Raw genomic sequence first — 19,020 nt, forward strand, 5'->3', positions numbered from 1 at the left:
GTCTCTTCTGAATACTCATGTCCACGTAACCACACTCAGTTCCGATAGGTTTTTACACAACGTTACCTTTGACGGCCTGGATGACAATACGATATCCATCAACAGCAGACACGGGCCTCCAAGACACACAGATACTGGAGTGGTCTGAGCGGACCACACTCACACTGCTCACCCGCAGACTTGCTGGAGAGAGGGGGAGAGAGAGAGAGAGAGAGAGAGAGAGAAAGAGAGAGAGAGAGGTGAATTGGACGCCCGATAAACAGAAAGGTGGACAACCTCATTTTACATTTGAGTTTGAGGATTTTAGAATGGTCCGAAGAATGGTCTGAAACTTTGACTTCTGAGTAAAAAGAAAAAAGGTGCAAAAAGTAGTCCGGTGTGCCTTCTTTCAGTGTGTGTGACTCACTTGTTTTGCCCTGAGCAGAACCGCTGCCTCCTTCCCTGTTGCGGTACTCGGCGGTGACCAGGATGCTGTACCGAGTATCTGGCTGCAACGACTCCAGCGTCACCCGCTTCTCACCACCCGGGACCAGCACCTGTCGACAAAAGAAACCCACCTTCCAGGGTCAAGCTTTCAAGTTAAGTGCGCCCACACACAGTGACAGGGCTACTTTTGTTATGAGAAGCACTATCATTTCCTGTCCGGCAGGATGAAAGACAAAGCGGCTGAGAAGATGGCGTTTACAGCCCACTCACAGTGCTGTCCTGGGCTTCAGCTGCAGTCAGCGCCGTGTAGGACACGCGGTACTGGAGCACGTGAGCGTTCGGAGGGACCCAGCTGACCACCAAGCTGACGGCCGTCTCCTCGGAGACCGATATGCTGGATGGGCCTCCGCCAGACACTGCAGGGACGAAATACAAAAATCAAGGAGACTCGTGACAGTCACCTCGAGGGAGTTGCGGAGTGGAGTTGCTGAGTGAGAGACAGAGAGTGAGATACTGTGAAAGAACTGGCTTCGGTCTGCTAAAACTCAAAAGGTGACCATGCTACAACGGCTAAGGTCCAGGTCTCAAAACATCAAGAATCTGTGGCAGTTTGAAGATTGAGGTCAACGTGTGAAAGTAATAAAGTAACACAATGCTGATGTTGCGTATTACTTTTGATACCAAGTAATGAATAAAGTAATATCAGTACTTTTTAAATGAGTATTTACAAGTAAAAGAGTACTGTTTGGAAAGATAGTTAAAAACATCTGGGTTTGCGATATAAATTACTAAATGGGAAGATGTGTGCAGGTATCATTAATATATCAAACATATCTGATCATTTTTAGCCACCGTTTCCACTTCTTGCCCTGTAACAATGGTCTTTTATGAAGTCAATAAACATATCTTTGGTTAGAGCACTAGAATGTAACATACGTATTGTAAAGTATGTTTACCTCAGTACAACAATTAAGTAACATTTTGAGGTACTTTACTTAAATATTTCCCTTTTATGCTACTTTTTGGTTCCATTTCACCACAGTTCAAAAAGAAATGTTGTACTTTTTACTTCACTACATATATTTCACAGCTTAAGATACTATCTATTTCAAGATTAGGATTTCTCATGTGAAACAAATGATCAAAATAAGATGCCTGATAAAACCACCAGACTAAACTAGTAAACTCTGGTAAACTGCAGCTCAACAGCAGGCCCAATATTGTGCAAAAAAAAAATAAAAAATTCATTGTTCACAGGAGGATTGTTTTTTTGGCTTCCCTCATTCATATTTAGTGACAGATATGACTTTGTGCTGCTGATGGTATCTGATCGTGTAGCGTGTGTGACTCACGGGTGCTATAGCGCGTGGCCACCGCTTCACTCTGAGCTCCATCTCCATAAAGTGCAGACAAAGAGATCTGGTATTCCTTATCGTTCTCCACCCCCTCCAGGATCGCCCCTTCGCTCTCCCCACCCGCCCTGAGCTAAAACAAACAGGCAGAGGGAGGGGAAGAAAAAGATGTTAATCATTATAACACAATATGCACTCCACCCGTCCTTTCATCCGTCCCCACCTGTCTCAGGTCTCCTCCACTGAGGGAGATCCACTTGATGAGGTAAGAGATGACGTCATCGGCGGCCGTCTCCCAGCGCACGGTGATGTCACTGCCTGAGAAATTAGTCACCCTGAAGTCTGATGGGGAAGGCACCTTCACTAGGAGAGAAGGAGAATGTGTCAAGAGAGGGAAAAAAGAGACTTTAGCCTGATTGGAAATGTTTTCATTCACATTTAATACAATGTTTCTCTGCTGTTACACAAGATAATGTCAGATGTGTCTGTGTGTGTGGTGTGTGGTGTGTGTGTGTGTGTGTGTCTTACGTGTGGTGACGTTACTGGTGAGTGCTGCAGACAGGCCTAGTGGGTAGTGCGACTGGACTGAAACCAGATATCTGGAGAGTGAGGAGAGGTTCTGCACCACCACGGAGTTCAGGCCCGCTACCTCCACCTGGGAAGAGATTTCATTTTAAATGACTGACTGGGGCCGTGGCTGCAGGGGTCTCCGAACCCACCGGTTGTCGGTCAGGCGACGGATTAACCTCTGGAGGAGATGGCCAATATTTCTGGGGTTCCTGTGTAGTCAGTGGATATTCAGGTCGAGACTTCCTCTTTTGTTCGCTGCTCATCGTTTACAGATTAGACGACCAGATTGTTTAAAAGTGATCAATTTACATTCAGTTAAAAAAGCTAAATCATTGTCAGATGAAAGCTGGCGGGTTGCAAGATTTAATAAAACAAATATAATACATCTTATTAACAGTGCATACAACGCTTTTTTAAACGACTGACCTTGATCCAGCACTAGTATTGTAGTATCTTTTCAGGTCAGCAGCTTTTACTTATCTCAAATGGGTGATCATAGGGATTGGATAGCTCATTCTCCTTGAGGAATGTGACACGTTCAATCGTCAGCAATATATGTTTTGAAGCACATCTGCATGTGTATTCATCTCTAGTAGTACTGAACCCACTGAGACAAACTCTGCAGCGCTACTTTCTTTGTTTTGTTTTCCAGTCTGCACATGGATTGTATGGAGCGCCACTGCGTTCTCTGTAATATATTTTTACTTTTCATTACTCTTTTTTATTTATTATTATAACAAAGAAATCATTATGAATCTTCCAGTCTGCATTGAGTTAGTGTGTCTCTGCACGAACAGATGGTTTTGGAAACAGAAGGCTTGCCATTTGACACCGGTGTGTTTACCTGCTTGACGTCACTGCCGTGGTTGGTGCTGTAGATGATTCTGTGGCCGGGGACGTCCACGGCTCCGGGCACCCAGCTTACCCTCAGCATGCTGTGGGTGACCATCGGGAACTGAACGCTCACTGGTGCTGGAAGATGTACTGAAGAGGGGGGGGGGGAGACAATGGGTGAAAGACAAATGATCAGTCAGCGTAATCAAGTGATTTATTTTGTAACATCGCCATTCAGAAGTAATATTTGAAGATCTGTAGGAAATGAATCACAGAGATAAAAAGGTAAAGTGGAGAATGCCTCACAAGTGGTGGCCACAGCAGTGACGGGGTCGCTGGGATCCTCATCATAGAGAGCATAAAGAGTGACGGAGTAGTCTGTTGCCGGCAGTAAGCCTGCCAGCTCCACCGCCGTCTGGTCGCCACTGAATTTCTCCTGCAGCAACACAGAAACAAAACACCAACGTCTGGTACCAGTTCTGACTGTGTGTGTGTGTGTGTGTGTGCATCGCGTCGAGTAACGGGGGAGCAGCGCTTACGTAACACGGCATCAAGGAGGGAAGAATAAACAGCACCTGTCAATCTACAGTTGAGATGATGCTGCTCTTTGTTTGCCTCCAAGACGTGGACGTGAGGAAAGAGGGATTGTAGTGAAATGCTTATACATATATCACTATGGGTGACTGTGGCTCAGTGGTGAGCAGGGTCGTCCTTCAATCATTTACCATTTATGTAGATAAGATTTTTTTTTTTTTGACAGTTATAAGGTTTATAGAAGACAACGAGCGATGCAACTTGTAACTTTCTTAGAGACAGGTAACAATCGGTTATCTCTTATATGGTAGTGACCGTTACAGTCGACACATATCATTGTGTGAAAAGGGCGTTCTTGCCTTTTTTATTGTCTGCTGATTGCCCTGGTTATTGTTGGTTATTTGTGTCATGCACCTTTAAAACACACACACACACACACACACACACACACACACACACACACACACACACACACACACACACACACACACACACACACACACACACACACACAGAGCGAGAGATCCACGTCTCACCTCCTTGGCATCATCGGGCTCCCCGTGGTTGAGTGCTGAGTACAGGATCATGTACTGTGTTGCACCGGGCGCCCAGCCCCAGCTCACCCTCAGGGTGCTGTAAGAGGAAGGAGTCACCTCCAGGTTGGCAGGCATGGCCAGGGGCACTGAGCGAGGGATGAGGAGAGGAGAGGGATGTCAGAGGTGGTTTGTGGAACACAAGCTTTTAAAAACGTATGTGATTTACTGATGACTGTTTAGACACCTAGTGTATTCAATATGCTGGTAGTTTAGTCACCAACAGTCAGTGATTGCGCTCCATTTCTGGGCCATTTATCTGCAAACATTCCACCTAATTTTGTCCGTGACTTATTGTGTCCTCTTTGGGCGTTCTCAGGTGCAGTTTTGGAAATGATAAAACTGAATAAAATCATTTCTCTTGAGGAAAATGGTCTTGGAGAAGTTTTAGAAGGATTTTTATTTTTTTTTTTAAAGTGGACACTTCTTCAGCGGTTGTGCACATACAGTGCACACATACATTTGGAGTGCCTACCAACCCACAAATAGTTAAAAAATAGACGACTCAGTCAGTTTTTTGTGTGCAGTCTGGATCAGAAAACATGTGATTCAGATTCCTTTGTCACATGCAGGGTCATTCGAATATACGGCCTCCTCATCTGAGAATCTTCTCTTAACTCCCTTTGCAAAGGTGGACCATATTTTTCACCTTAGGTTTCAGGAGGGAGTCTTAAGGAGACAGGCGCTAAAACGGAGCGTTTCAGACAGAGGCTGAATACAGGTACTTTCAGACAGGCGGGATGAGGAAAAAAAAGCATGTCAACATGTTCTAGTAGAAAACTCTGAATACAAGATATGAACCTGAAAAATTAGCTCCATATGCCCCCTTTAATATTTGATTAATTATTTTAGTACCACAGTGATTCAGGGCTTGATTAAAACAGGGCTCATAAGGACTGAATACAGCAGGCCTGCAGGCCGCTGACCTGCGTCTAAAACACATTCCTCTCAGCAGATATTTTTAACAAATATAGTAACCAACTATGCCAAAAGTTGCAGTTTACATTCATGTCCGTCCAAAATGTCATCACTTCATCAGTTATCCTTTATGTCACAAAACACATCCGGGTGGACGTTTCTGACAAATTTGAAGAAATACCGTCCACCCTCCTGAGATATGCGCCCGTGAGAAATAAACAGGGCGGACGGACATGAGGTCACAGTGAGCTTGACCTTTGACGCTGAATGAATCCCTTGAAATATTCAGCAGTGATGCCAGTCTTACATGTCGTGACAGTTCCTCTGAGCGCCAGGCCGACGTTGTCTTCGTACACGGGGAAGATGGACACGTGGTACAGCGTCTGAGAAGAGAGGCCTTCCAGCAGCACAGTGGACTCTGAGCCGGCCAATACCACCTAGTGACAAAGCATCCCTTGCAATCAGATGCAAACGAGCACAAAACACTAGCATTTTGACATCATAATATTCTGTAAAAACATGTATTGCTTTTTATGTAACTTTGTATTTCCCTCCCACACAGGACCACACATCTTTTCATGAATAGCACTTTTTGTTTTCTCCTTTTTGTGTCGCAATTAAAAAATGTAAATGTGAAATGTAGAGGCTGCTGGAATCTGCCTGTCTTCACGGTGGCGGTCTTACTCTGCGTACATAACTGTGCTTGTGCCTCAAAACCAGATATGGTAATAATTCACGAGAGGGGAGGTTGCGTTCTGACCTCCTGTGGACTCTGACCCTCGGCGCTGTGGTAGACAACTCTGTGCTGTCGGACTTGCTTTGCGGGATTGGTCCAGTGAAGCTGGACTTCTCTGGAGCCCAGTTCAGAGAAGCGGAGGTCGGTGGGACTGGGGTAGGAGAGGGCAGGGTCAGCTGTGGGCCCAGGCTCCATTCCTGGAGACGCAGCAACGAGGAACAAGATATTTATGATCTGAAAAACGTAATGCCTGCCATGAAAAAAAAAGTAAGTCTGTGCCCGAAATCATTCGCTTATTCCCTACTCTCTACACACTACCCAGGGAGTTCTATGTAGAAAAAAAAACACTTCTGGACACTACTCCAAACACTGGCATGCTTTCTTGTGAAGAATACTTATTCTAAGTTATTATATTCAGTGATTTTATTAGTTGGAAGTATTTTCTCAACTAATAAATACATACTTTGTGGCTGTTTGTGTTGTGATGCTCTGCTCACATTAAATATACAATTTTTCGCACCACAACTCATGGAATTATGTCAATAGTGCTTCTCTCTCTCTCCACACTTGTGCGTTCTCCTTCAGCACAATGCATGATGGTATATTTTGCTCGGTTAGTGACCGTTGGTTGTAGACTACTTTGTGGGTATAATAAATCTCACCATGCCTTCGGACAGCACTACAAAATGTTGAATTCCCTCTGTAGTGAGTCGTGAGTGATTCCAGACACAGCCTAAGTTTGTGTATCTGAAGAGAAGACAGAGAGGCAGATATCTAGACAGATGGAGAGGTTACGTTTTGAGATGCCACGGTCCTTGATCTTCCCACACAGGATGTGAACCAGTCGTGCCACCAGTTTGCTGAGCAGAGGGAAGTCGTTGACGTTGTAGACGTTCAGATCCACCGGCTCCGACGCCACTTGTCTCAACTCGGCCTCATCTGCATTCTTTACACCTGAATAACACAGAGTTGTAAAATAGTTCCCCTCACATTGCAGGCAACACGTTGAGAGATTAAAACAAAATGCCTCTGAGTGCCGAACAACATGAACATAACAGACACTGTATTGCTAAACAGCCACGTCAGACAGTGACAGCACTACAGTCCCACGGTGCACAGAAATGCAGGAAATAAATGACAAACTGCTAGAAGTTTTTCATCTCTAAGCCTCTCCCTCTCTTCTTTTCAGTCTCACCTACAGCGATGATCTCCACGCCGGCACTCTTCAGCCGGTTTGCCGCGGCAATGGCGTCATCCTGAGATTTCCCGTCGGTCAACAAGACGAGGAAAAAGGGTGTGTCCGACCTCGCGCCCGCCTTGGTTTTCATGTTCTCCTCCATGACGTGGAGCAGCGCCTGGCCTGGGAGACGGATGCATGGTTACAACCTGACAGACATGTGGTGACATGTGCTCCACTGTGTACGTATCGGTATGCATCGTGTGCACATCATCCAAAGACAGATGTTGGGGATCGATTGCTAACCGTATCGCAGGTTACCTGTAAATGTGTTTCCTCCCTTGTATCTGAAATTCCTCACTGCCTCCAACAGCTGGTCTTTAGTAGTGAAGTTGTTGAGCTGCCACTCCGTGCGGGGGTCTCCGCTGTACTGGGTCAGACCTGGGACACAAACACAGCACAGACACAGCATTTAACAGGTTTTTTATTGAGTATTTTTTGTGGGATATGCCATTAGACGAGGTTTTTGTCTTCAGAGCTGTTTAAAAACCAAAAACTGGCAGACAGTATCTGAAAAATCTTTGGCAGACTGTGACGTGATTCTATTCAAATCAGCTTCCTAGTGAAGCAAAATGAGCATTTATTTACCAGATTGTTTCTTTACGCTCCATTACAATGTATACAACCACAACCCAAAATGTAGTGAGACGAGAGAATGGTCTTTGCTTGAAAATGTGGTGTAAATGCTGAAATGTATTGCTGTGAAAGCTGTGAATGAAGGTGTGTGTCTGAGTGCATGTGAGCAGCCACGTGACTCACCTGTAGCTAAGCAATATAAAAGTCATAATAATTGCTGTTGCAATAAAAAAAAATTTAAAAAAAATACTGCACATCATCCCTGTCGTCACTTACAGTCAACCACTTAGACAATCTGCACCTCTGAAACATCGACCTCCATGAATACACACACTCTGATCCTCACCGATCTGAACGTGGTCGGGCCCGATGTGGAAAGGCATCATCAGGCCCTCCAAGAAGTCTCGGACCCGTCTGAAGTTGGTGCGCCCGATGCTCCAGGAGCCGTCCACCAACAGCATGATGTCCGCTGCTGCACCGCTGTCACACTCGAATGGTTTCCTTGGAGACACACCTTGACAAAAAGGAAGCACAAAGCAAATAGTCTTGAACTGATCAGAGGTCCCAGAAACTCCCAGAAAAGCCGGAGAGCCACGATAGCTGTTGTCGAGGCTCGTGGAGGACAGGCGCTTTACTTATGACCTCACTCACACATAGTTCCCAGTAAATCACCGGGATACCCTGTCAGGCCCCGCTAGGGATGTTCACTACTCACACATAAACTCCATTGAGGAACAGTTCCGTATTGGGCCCTTTCGCTCACGCCATGCACAGATGAACACATGGGACAGGGGACAGTCCAGCAGATGGCTGTAAAGCAACACTTCTGGATGCCAACCACCATGAAACTCAAGAGAAGAAGAAGAAGAAGCAAGGTGCATGGTGTATGTGGACGCCTTAGGCCTATACCCTACCTATATTGCTTTATAGTGTTTCTTCCTTTCATTTGTCACCCATCTGTTTGCTGCGAGGGTAAATGCATAGTTCAGGAAACAGATGGCGTTATGCTTATGGACAGGCAAAAGGTAGGTGTTAAAATGTAGGCGTAAATACTACGTGTGGCGACATGGTGTATCTGTGGAAAATGGGGGAGTTTGCATGCACGCGAATGTGTGTGTGTTTCCTTGGATTATGGGGGGGAGAGAGAGAGAGAGAGAGAGAGAGAGAGAGAGAGAGGACACATGTGCCCTGCAGCCGAGCGGAAACAGCCTGTCATTATCCTTTCCTTTACATGTCCCTGCCTTGTGAAAACATCCCATTTCAAGCGCTGCTCTGAAGCCCCTCACCCTTGAACTCATAAGAGCCAAACATGGTGGCCAGACGCTCCCTGCTTAACGTCCTGCTGAAAAGGGAGCTCGGTACCCCTGTGTTTCGGTTGATTAAAATAACAAATGACAGTTTTGTGTCACGTTTCCTGACACTGGGGAGCAGAGGTCACCTGTCACCGGTTGGGTCGGGAAGGGTGTCTTCCGGGGCTTCTCCTCGGCTGCCTTGCCCTGCGTTGTGCCCTGCTCCTCCTTATTCTCCACTTTAGAACGATCCCGCTCTTTGTCCTTCTTCCTCTTCCTCTTCTCTTTGGTGGTTTTCTCTTGGGCCTCGTCAGGGGGCTGAGAGGGGGTTTCTATTGCTGGGGGCTCTGGAGGAACGAGCACAGGGATGGGTGGGAGTTAGATAAGCAGAGACTGTGTAGGGGACCAGTTGAGGCTGAATACGCTACATTGTACGCAGGGGCATCTTTTTCTTTGCCCGATAGATGAAACGTTAACCACTGCTCCCAATGCCCCAGACCCACCTTTCGTCTTCTTCCTGCTTTTGTTTCCTGTATTACACTCACTGTTGCTGGGCTGTCATTATTGTGTGTGTGTGTGTGTGTATTTGTCTCAAAGTGCTTTGGTGTCTATAAATACAGTATACTGTACTTACTGTACACGTGTGCACTTGCTCGCTTGTCAACATTTCCGGTCAAATAGCGTGATAATGACAGAGGCCGTGGAAGATCGGAGCAGCGAGATCAAACTCTGCTTTCATGAACTATACCGAACAGACTCAAACAGTGGGAGATTAATATCTGGAACAGCCTATCCTATTTGTCAAACAGGAAAACCTAGCGAGAAACATCTCTTTGGGCTCCGGAGCTTCGGTAGTAGTGAATATTGACTTAATATCTTGTAAACAAGCTTCATATTAATGTTTGATTTCAATTCAAACCAGAATTATTTTTGGTTAAGACTAGGATTAAAATGTAGTTTTGTAATGATTCTCATTATCTCCATGAGATCTTCCTAATCGTCAGTGTTTTGTTTTAAAGTTGCTGTCGGTTTACATTTCATACTATTTATAAGTGTTAAATGTCAAAACAAATGTTATCTTTCTCCTTATTATCATTATGGTTTGACATCTTTTACGACTACTGTTCAAGGCTTCAGCCGGGACAGAGTGATCCGCACACAGGGGCTTTTGTGCCTTGTGTTAACGAGCACATGGTACAATATCAACAACTGCAAAGTGCATCCTCAATCACAGACTGGCTTTGCAGGGAAGGTTCCTAAGTGCCACCCAGCATCATCTCCAGATACCTGTTATTACCTGTAGTAGTGGCAGCAGCAGCAGTGGTGGTGGTGGTGGTGGTGGTGGTGGGGTCCGGATACAGAACCGTCGGCACGCCTGACAGAGCCTCCGTCACATCGTCCAGGTCTCCTGACCCTGACCCGCCCGGCAGCGTCTTCTTCTTCTGCTCCCGACTACCGCTGCGGATCGTTTCCTCCTCCCGCAGACCCTCCACTGGAATAGGGGGGGGGAATCACACATGAGTCATCAATATTAATTTAAGAAAAAGTCAATAACATGACTGCACAGAGATGCAGGAAATGTGAGGGTCAAATCTTTTTTCTTTTTTTTTAAGAAAACCAATATACTGCAAATATGAAACACCTTCACAATCTAATAATCACTCCCCACTATACAGAGAACAACTATCCCTCTGCATGGTGCAAGCTAGGCTACTGCACAGGCCAGGACTTGAACTGAAGCTATGACAAGATTAAACAAACACCAACTCTTTTATAGATACAGCTAACGCAGCTACAAACTGCTTCCACTGCATTTTAAATGACACCGGGCTCACCAGCATCACACAAGGAGGAGGCCTGAAGTGAGTGCACAAATACCAAGGTAAAAAAAAACTAGAGTCATGCTAGCTACATGCTAGGAGGCTTATTTTTATTCATAAACCAAAGACAAATAGAATGTTGACCTGATGATTGTGCAATAGATCAAATTATGGTCCTTTTAGAGACAAACAGACCATAAATCAGGGTATGCTTTAGGGCGGGCTTATTGTGATTGACAGGTTGCTGTCTTTACCGGAGGAGACGTATCCGGGGTCTCTGCGTTCCAAATATTAAAACGTCTGTTAACCGGTTGATAAAAGTTCAGTTTAATATGGTATGAAACAGAGAAGCAGGGAGTGTCATTTTTGCATGAACATTTACTTTGACAATGAATCGATTATAAAAATAGTTATTATTTTTCCGTCGATCAACTAATAAATGATCGACTAATCGGGGGCTGCCCCCTTTTAAATTGATAGAAGATTTTTTTTGTTTATGCCTTTTTCATGCTTCATGACTTACTTCCAAAAAAACGTATGAGCACAGTAGAACACAAGATCTAAAGTGGTGCTTTTGTGGAGAAACTCAGCTTTGCAGATATGTTGATTAAATCACTAATCGACAAAATCACATGAATGTTTGTCGACTAAGAATTGCCTCATCTACTGTAATTCCTGTGGCCCCCGGCTACGTTTGAGATCAGTGAGGTAACACTGAAGGGTTTGGTATGTTATTCTATCCCTCTGGCTTAACTACTTCACTAGATCCTGTTGCCAAATCCTTGCCTGGAGTTAACAGACAAGGTCAAACACAGCAAATCAAGGGTGACATCTCAGAGGGAGGAAATAAGTACTGGGCCCGTAGGGCGTTGAAGCAAATGGGAAATGCGACACATCAGGAAGGAATTCCCAGACTGCCATCATTCCAGAGAGACAGCCGGTGTTGCAAACTTCCAAATGAACATGCTTTTCAGTCCTGCCTGGACACGCTCGACTCGACACAGTAACCTACTATCACTCTGCAGCCGCTTCGCGAGCAACCACGGGCTTCCATCCACGCAGGAGAGAATCAACCCGAGTCTGACAATCAAATACCAAATATGAGAGGGGCTCACAAATCAGGGGGGAAGAGGGGGGTCGACGGACACAGAGCCGCGATGGAAATGCACCGTGACTGCCGTGAGAAAAGGTGTCTGAAACAACCTGAGGTACTATAGGTTTGATGCCAATTCCCACACAGACCATAATCCTCCAGACAGAGGTGACGCTTAAAAAAAAAAAAAAACGATATCCTCAGAAACGACCGGTAAACTCTCCTCTCTGTGAGCGGCTCGTCCTACAAACAGTCAAACGCTGTGGGTAGAAGGCCACGACTGACTGTGTTATTATGCCGGTACGTTGCCTATGTGAGACACAGAGGAGCAAGTGTTGCTGGGCAGATTTACAACCCACGAACACGCTGAACTCAAGTAAGTATACACAGCGACTTCAAACGAAGCCCACTTTCAGCCTGTAATCCAGCCAGAGTAGTATTTATACCCGCTGGGTGTGTGTGTGTGTGTGCTTGCTCCGATGGGGTAGGGACTTGGAGGAACCACTGCACACTCCAAGACTGTGGAAGAATGTCAAAAATGCACCACAGGGACTTTGCTGTGCTGCCAAAGTTATCTCACAGTCACCAACCGAGTCAACAGCATTCCCTTTTCATCTCTGGTCCACGTTGTGAATCACATCAAGCCTGAGGATCATGTCCCTCGTTCGATCCCACAAAGAAGTGCAGCTTGTTTTTTGTGAGTGCCGGTTCATCAGAATGAAAATGCATGGCTTGGGGATCCAAATTAAAATTACACTATATCATAGAAGATGGGCCCATGGGCGGTCATGTTTAAGCTCGCTCACATCTCTTTATCACTCCACAACCTACGTCCGCCATGTACTTTTCCAATACTTCAGGTTTCTCTGTCTGTCTATTGTCTCCACTTGCTCACTGCACAAACCAGCCTCTTACTTTTTTACTGCATAATCTCTCTTTTCTATCACTATTGTTCCAAATATGGTGCTGGGAAAATAACTTTTTACACTGAAGTACATTTACTATAAGTACGATTGCATTTGGTCCCCGTTCCCCTACAATGCTTCATCTTGATGACAACACTGGCCTTGACCTCAATAAGCTCTTGAAGGTCACCTCCCTCCGGCCTCTATCTTCTCTCCTCTCAGCCAAACTCCCTAGCTCCTCCCATCCTTCTTGCTGTGTTTCTTACTGGTGAATCGCCGCTTTGCGAGAAGTTTCTCTGTCGTCCCATTGAGCACGAGGACCTGGAGGGCGTATTCCTGACTGGAGTCCAGTCCTGCGACCGTGGCCCGGCCCCGCGTGGTGGTCAGCATCAGCTCGGGCTGTGGCACCTCTGGAGAAAGGAAATTAGATTAAGTATTTTTTTTTCTGTCGCAAAGGTATTCAGAGTAAGCAGGAGAGAGTCTGTATTTTAGTTGAGCTCATTTAACTTTATGGCCATTACTACAGAACTCAAAATGCAGAACAGACAAGACAGTACGCTAATGAAACCATCACATGCATAAAACAGAATATACACAGAATATCATGAATTATAAAGAGACACACAAAAAAACTCAGTGAAATTGAAGTCTTTAGCGTCTTTCCTCTGGGTGTTCCTCAGTGAAACAGAATAATTCAGCGTTGTACAGTTGCAAGAGGGATTTAAATAATTTCCTTTGCATTCGATTGAACCGCTAAAAGGTGGGCGGGCTTCGAATGTAGCCCTATCCGGAGCTACAGAGGAAGGCGGCTCCACGCACTCCCTTTTTTCTCAAAGTTGCAGTTTGGTTGATTGGTGTGTGGTCATGATATAATTGGTTGAAATTGGTTGGTGCCAGCTTCCCTAAGCACACTTCATATTTAGTTTTACCAGAAGAAATTCTGTTTGTTTCTTTTTTTTTTGCACATATTGTGTATGTGGTGCACCATGTGTATGTGAGCTAAAAGGGATGAAAAAACAACAACGGGAAATACAATTCAAGTGTAAGCCTTCTCTAATGTATTCAAAATTCCATCACTAAATGCGTTCAGTGTATAAACATAGAATTGGATTTAATAGATCGGCCAATATATCACCAATATCCGATGTCGGTGCATCCCTACTACATAGGAAATTCAAATTCTTTCACATTTTCTACTGGTTTGCCGGCGATTTCAAGAGGTAGTTTCCATTCTCAGATTAGACACATCCCTCCCAAATGATGATTCATCCGACTGTGTGACTAACCCAACCTCTGTGCTACCGTCAGCAAATTTAAAGACTTCAACTGAGTCACATAAAGCAGTGGAGAGAGGCTGGCTGGAGGCCATGTTAATTGTAATAAAGCACGTTAAACACTGGGAGCGGCGTTGCCACAATGTTCCATACACAATGACGGAGGAGTTAGTTTATTCTAAAACGACCGAAGCCCCCTTTATTCAGCAGGAATATCGCCCGTTAACATCGGTTCTCTCCTCCGGCAGAAGAATTGATGTGCTGGCATAATGACCATATAAGAACATTTGCACACCAATATTCACAACCGTGCACTTATAATCAATCATAGTCGCACCAAGATATGTAGGCCTGCAGTATTCATCCTATTATGTGTGCAGAATATATAAAATGAAAGCAAAGATAATCACACTTTTTATTTTACGAGAAAGGTTGTGTCACATGTGTGCGCTATACGCATACATGATACAGTCAGTAATGTTATTTATGTAAAGTGACACTTAAAAAAAAAAAGTATTAGGTTCTTTTTCCATTTTCTTATAACATGTAATTAAAAACTACGGTACAGCTACTCGTATTCAAACGGTTTCTCCACTTCATTCTTTCTATTGTAAAAGTAAACGTAATTTAATTGCAATAGAATATTTTCTTCTCAAACGCGGTGAGGAATAAAGATACAGATTTTCATCCCTCTCCACTTCTCTCTCTACTGGCCTCGGATGTTTGGGTCAGATCTGCTTCTCCTTTCCCCAGGAGTATAAGAGACAAAAGTCGACATGTAAGCAATAAATAAGTAAACAAAAATAGCCAAAATGTTGCAGCATCATGCTGCAGAAATGCTGAACGTAATATTTTACACTGTGATAAACCTGCCGCTGAATGCTCTGAATGCATTTTCCAGGATTGTACTGCCTCCCCTCTTTAATCTCATCGAAACCACCTTTGCAGAATCTCCACCTCCAGTCTCATGTTGGACTGAATTCTTCTTCCAAGCCCCCCTCACTCCCTCTCTTTTAGGCATGCCTGGGCTTAGCTGCCCAGTGTGGAATGGCAGAGAGGGTGACAGAGAGGAAAACAATGTTACAGACGAAGTTGAAGGGCAGGAAGAATCACAGATGTGGAGGAGGAGGTGCAGAGAGAGGGAGCTGCGTTCTTATTCAAACCGTCGCGAGAAGCGAGAGGGCTGACACATTCATGGCAGCCGGGATTACAGGGAGAGGGAAGGCCCTTCCTCACCACGGTTAAATGCTGTTTCAAACTAGAGAAGAGGGAATCAAGGGACTATGCTGATATAAAACATGTATAATCAGAATGGGGATGGATTTTGGCCGATTAATTTTATGATATACGTCTATAAATGGAGGAAAAAATAAACATACTTTCTCTTTTGTAGAGTAGGGCTAGGTGATTTTTCAATATGATCATTTATTTCCTTTCAATATAAGAAGTGGACGCAGTCATCGTGACGTCACCCATTGGTTTGTGGACTGTCGTTTTGAAGCCTTGAACCTCAAATTTAGCGATGTCGCCGTTGCCATCTTGGATTAGAGCCGTCCCCATGTTGTTACAGGATATTCAACCTTTGTTTCTTTATAATTAAATACTTGACTTCATGTACAAATAAAGTAGTCCATGAATATGAGATATGTGTTTACGGTTGTTTACAATTCCTCCTCTGCATTGTTGGTTAGACCTACAGTCTATGGGTTACACCCGTTGTATTGTTGCTTCACAGCTCATTTTGTTTTGGAGAATGGTGCAATGCTTTGATCATTAATGCGCCTCTGCATGCCGAAGTTTGCGAGGCCATCTGGGGGGAAATAAATCAAGCTTTAATAAAGGTGTGCACTGGTTTGGTTGAACTAGAAGGTAAAATGTTAGCCAGGCCAGCTAACATTTTGACTTTCTAGTTCATCCGAAAGGTGTTGGATGGAGATGAGGTCAGGGCTCTGAGGGCCAGTACACAGTGTTGTTGTCGTGTTGAAACAGGAAAAGGATTGTCACAAAGATGGAGGCGCGCTGTTGTCTAAAACATGGCTGTATGCTGTAGCATGAACATTTCCCTTAATTAGCATTAAGGGGCCTGAGCCAAATAGTATTAACTTCAACACAGAGAGGAAAGTCTCACCTGAGATGGGTTTCACTCGGACCTTGTAGCCCTGAACGGGTCCGTCAGCCTCCTTCCATTTCATCTGCAGTCTGTCCTCAGACAGGACCGTCAGCTTAAGACGACCTTGAAGTTCACAGAGACAAAAGGAAGAAAACAAAAAGAGAAATTCAGGTTTCATAATGTACGTGTGTGTGTGTGTGCGTGTTGTCTAGTCGGGGATGTGGGTCAAGAGAAAGCAGACAGCATGACAGTTGTCGGCCTTTCAAAGATCAAAGAAACAAGCTGTGAAGCTTTCTTCACTCTTCTCCCAGACGGCCTAGCCCCTCTCACTTCCTTCTCCCCAAATCAAATCCGTCTCTTGTTTCCACTTGATTTACATAATTTCCAGCAGGGGCTTCCCAACAAGCAGTGTCTTTCATGTCTCCATCCATCCATCCCTCTCTCCAGCTGCCCCTTCATCCATCAAAGCATGCCCTGTCCTCCCGTCTGGTATAGAAACAGGAACAGGACGTTGGTTGGACACTAGAGGGTCAAAGGTCATGTCAGGACAGCACAGAGTTACAGTGTGTCAGGGTTTAGTATGTAGTATGTGGCAGGGTAATAGATGGAGAGGAAGAGGGGGGCGGATGCAATAAGGAACAGCATGTGTGTGTGCGTGTGTGTGTGTGTGTGTGTGTGTGTGTGTGCGTGACTGTGTATTGGGGCCAGGGGCCTCTGGAGGGTCCTCATCCTCTTAGGGGCTTGGCAGCAGATCAGATAGGGTCTGACGGGGATTTAGAGAGACTGAGGTCAAGGTCTTACAGACCCACTAATAACAACAACCTTTCCACACAGGCGGGCAGATATGCAGACGAATAGAGGGGCTGTTTTGTACTCAGTGATGAGTATGACGAGAGCAGCTTGTTGTGGACATCGACGTCTTTAGTTCAGCACTAAAATAATACAGCCTTTGAAGTGTTTCTTTTACGACATGTAATATAAAGAAACCAATAAGTAAATATGGAAACTGCTATGTCCAAAAAGCCAGTCAAAGTGATGGAAAAGCACTGCACTAAGATGTATGGTAATGAGCACATTAGCTATTCAGCATATGAACAAATATGTGTCATTGATTACATTACAACACGTTAATGAAATACGTTTCAGTTGCCAAGTAGTATAGCTTGTGTATCAGTGATTGTTTCAGTAGTTTGTTAATATCTAAATTAACTCTTACAGTAGAGCTTTGAACATTGGGCATCCATTTTTGTAAATTTACATTGAATCTCTATTACTGTTGTCTGCTAGCTCAAGTCTGCACAAACTCGTCGATAACTGCTCGTCTTGTGAGAAGCATAGTTGACCTAAAATCGCCATATGCGGCTGCCGAGTGGCTTTCACAAAGAAGAGTAAAAAGCTCAATTCTGCTGCTGTTGGAACTTAGCAGACAGAACAGTGTCCGCGGTGTACTGTGACAAAGAGGGAATGGTTTGACACAAAGTTAGAGGCCAAAAAAAACATCTTTCTGAAGGTCCATGACTAATGGCGCTCAAAAGGATGTGCCAGTCACAGAGATAATGTATTGTCCTCGCAGCTAACAGCTACTAAACCGTGCTAAAATATGCTGATAAAAATCTGGTTTATGGCAAACTACAAGTAGCACTAGCATGAGAAACTACTGTATACAACATAATAAACAATATAGTAAACATGTAAAAACTGTTGAGGGGAAAATACACCATAGCAAATGTGGAAACTTGTAATACAATACATAAAATCATACAAATGATTGAATATCTATGCTAACGATACTGGTTTTAGTAATTTACATTTTATTTTATGGACACAGGTAGCGTTAGCTAACAAGCTAGCATTGCCAGCATTTTGCCTCCGTCCAAATAGAATAAAGTAAAGTACTGAAGTAATGCTACATTACCATACATTTTATAACGTCTCACAGTTAGTTTGCGAGATTGTATGACGTTGTGTTTGCTAAAGTCACTGGTTATGGGAGAGTAATTTATATTTATTGTGGCACAGCTAACGTGAGCTAACATTAACGAGCTAGCATCTCTAGCAGTCAGTCTCCTTAACCTACATAAAAAAAGGTTATGGCTACTTTCTTTCTTCTTTATGTAATAATAATAATAATGGTACATCGTAGGTCTACACCGTAGACGACCAAAACAGCCTTAAGTAGGCGCTTTATGTGAGCACTACTGCTTAAGCAAAGATAATGATTTGCCAAATGTAGCTAGCCGCTAAAAGATATCTAGCATTACCTACAATGACACATATGTTTATCTAGACCCCACCATCCTGTCTAGCTGTGTACGAGACACACAGTACCTGTTAGTAGTAATATACGGTTACAGATTTGGTCATGAAAGGCAGTCTACCTTGGCCATGGACCCCTGGGGACAGCAGCAGGAAGACGCTGAGCAGGAAACACAGCATTAGCCAGAAAGATGATGATGATGATGATGAAGCAAGGAGGTGAGGAGACATGAGTGGAGCCTAGAAACATGAAAAACAATGAATATTTCCCATACTTATTCATTTCGATACAGTTTTTAGTGTATTATATAGTAGTCAATAGTAGCTCAAATACTAAGTAAGAAGAAAATCCTTTCAATAGACGGAAAATTATCAACAACGGCAACAATATTTTTTTATATTTGAGTAACCATTTCATTAATGTTTAGAGCAAAACATTACTAAAAAATAATGTATTCCAGTTTCTCAAATGTTGAAATTTCCTACTTCTTCTTTTC

At 44.1% G+C, this 19,020-nt stretch overlaps 1 protein-coding gene across 1 annotated transcript in view; it reads right to left on the bottom strand.

The window, feature by feature from the left end:
• LOC306744148 (collagen alpha-1(XX) chain-like) overlaps positions 1-18,754 on the bottom strand; it is a gene marked incomplete at its 5' end in the record, with an annotated part of 29,621 nt that extends 10,867 nt beyond the window's left edge. Inside the window, 20 exons of the mRNA XM_079226732.1 lie at positions 67-183; positions 407-536; positions 697-842; positions 1,779-1,911; positions 2,002-2,141; positions 2,307-2,433; positions 3,193-3,332; positions 3,489-3,618; positions 4,253-4,398; positions 5,535-5,664; positions 5,988-6,160; positions 6,759-6,917; positions 7,159-7,323; positions 7,462-7,581; positions 8,123-8,290; positions 9,215-9,412; positions 10,363-10,557; positions 13,150-13,293; positions 16,286-16,390; positions 18,646-18,754. Of these exons, the coding sequence (XP_079082858.1) occupies positions 67-183; positions 407-536; positions 697-842; positions 1,779-1,911; positions 2,002-2,141; positions 2,307-2,433; positions 3,193-3,332; positions 3,489-3,618; positions 4,253-4,398; positions 5,535-5,664; positions 5,988-6,160; positions 6,759-6,917; positions 7,159-7,323; positions 7,462-7,581; positions 8,123-8,290; positions 9,215-9,412; positions 10,363-10,557; positions 13,150-13,293; positions 16,286-16,390; positions 18,646-18,754 (2,875 nt within the window). The remainder of the gene's footprint in view (positions 1-66; positions 184-406; positions 537-696; positions 843-1,778; positions 1,912-2,001; positions 2,142-2,306; positions 2,434-3,192; positions 3,333-3,488; positions 3,619-4,252; positions 4,399-5,534; positions 5,665-5,987; positions 6,161-6,758; positions 6,918-7,158; positions 7,324-7,461; positions 7,582-8,122; positions 8,291-9,214; positions 9,413-10,362; positions 10,558-13,149; positions 13,294-16,285; positions 16,391-18,645) is intronic.
• Positions 18,755-19,020: the final 266 nt, after the last annotated feature.

This window comes from Taurulus bubalis (genome assembly GCF_910589615.1).
Source record: "Taurulus bubalis genome assembly, chromosome: 11".
In the NCBI taxonomy this organism is placed as follows: domain Eukaryota; kingdom Metazoa; phylum Chordata; class Actinopteri; order Perciformes; family Cottidae; genus Taurulus; species Taurulus bubalis.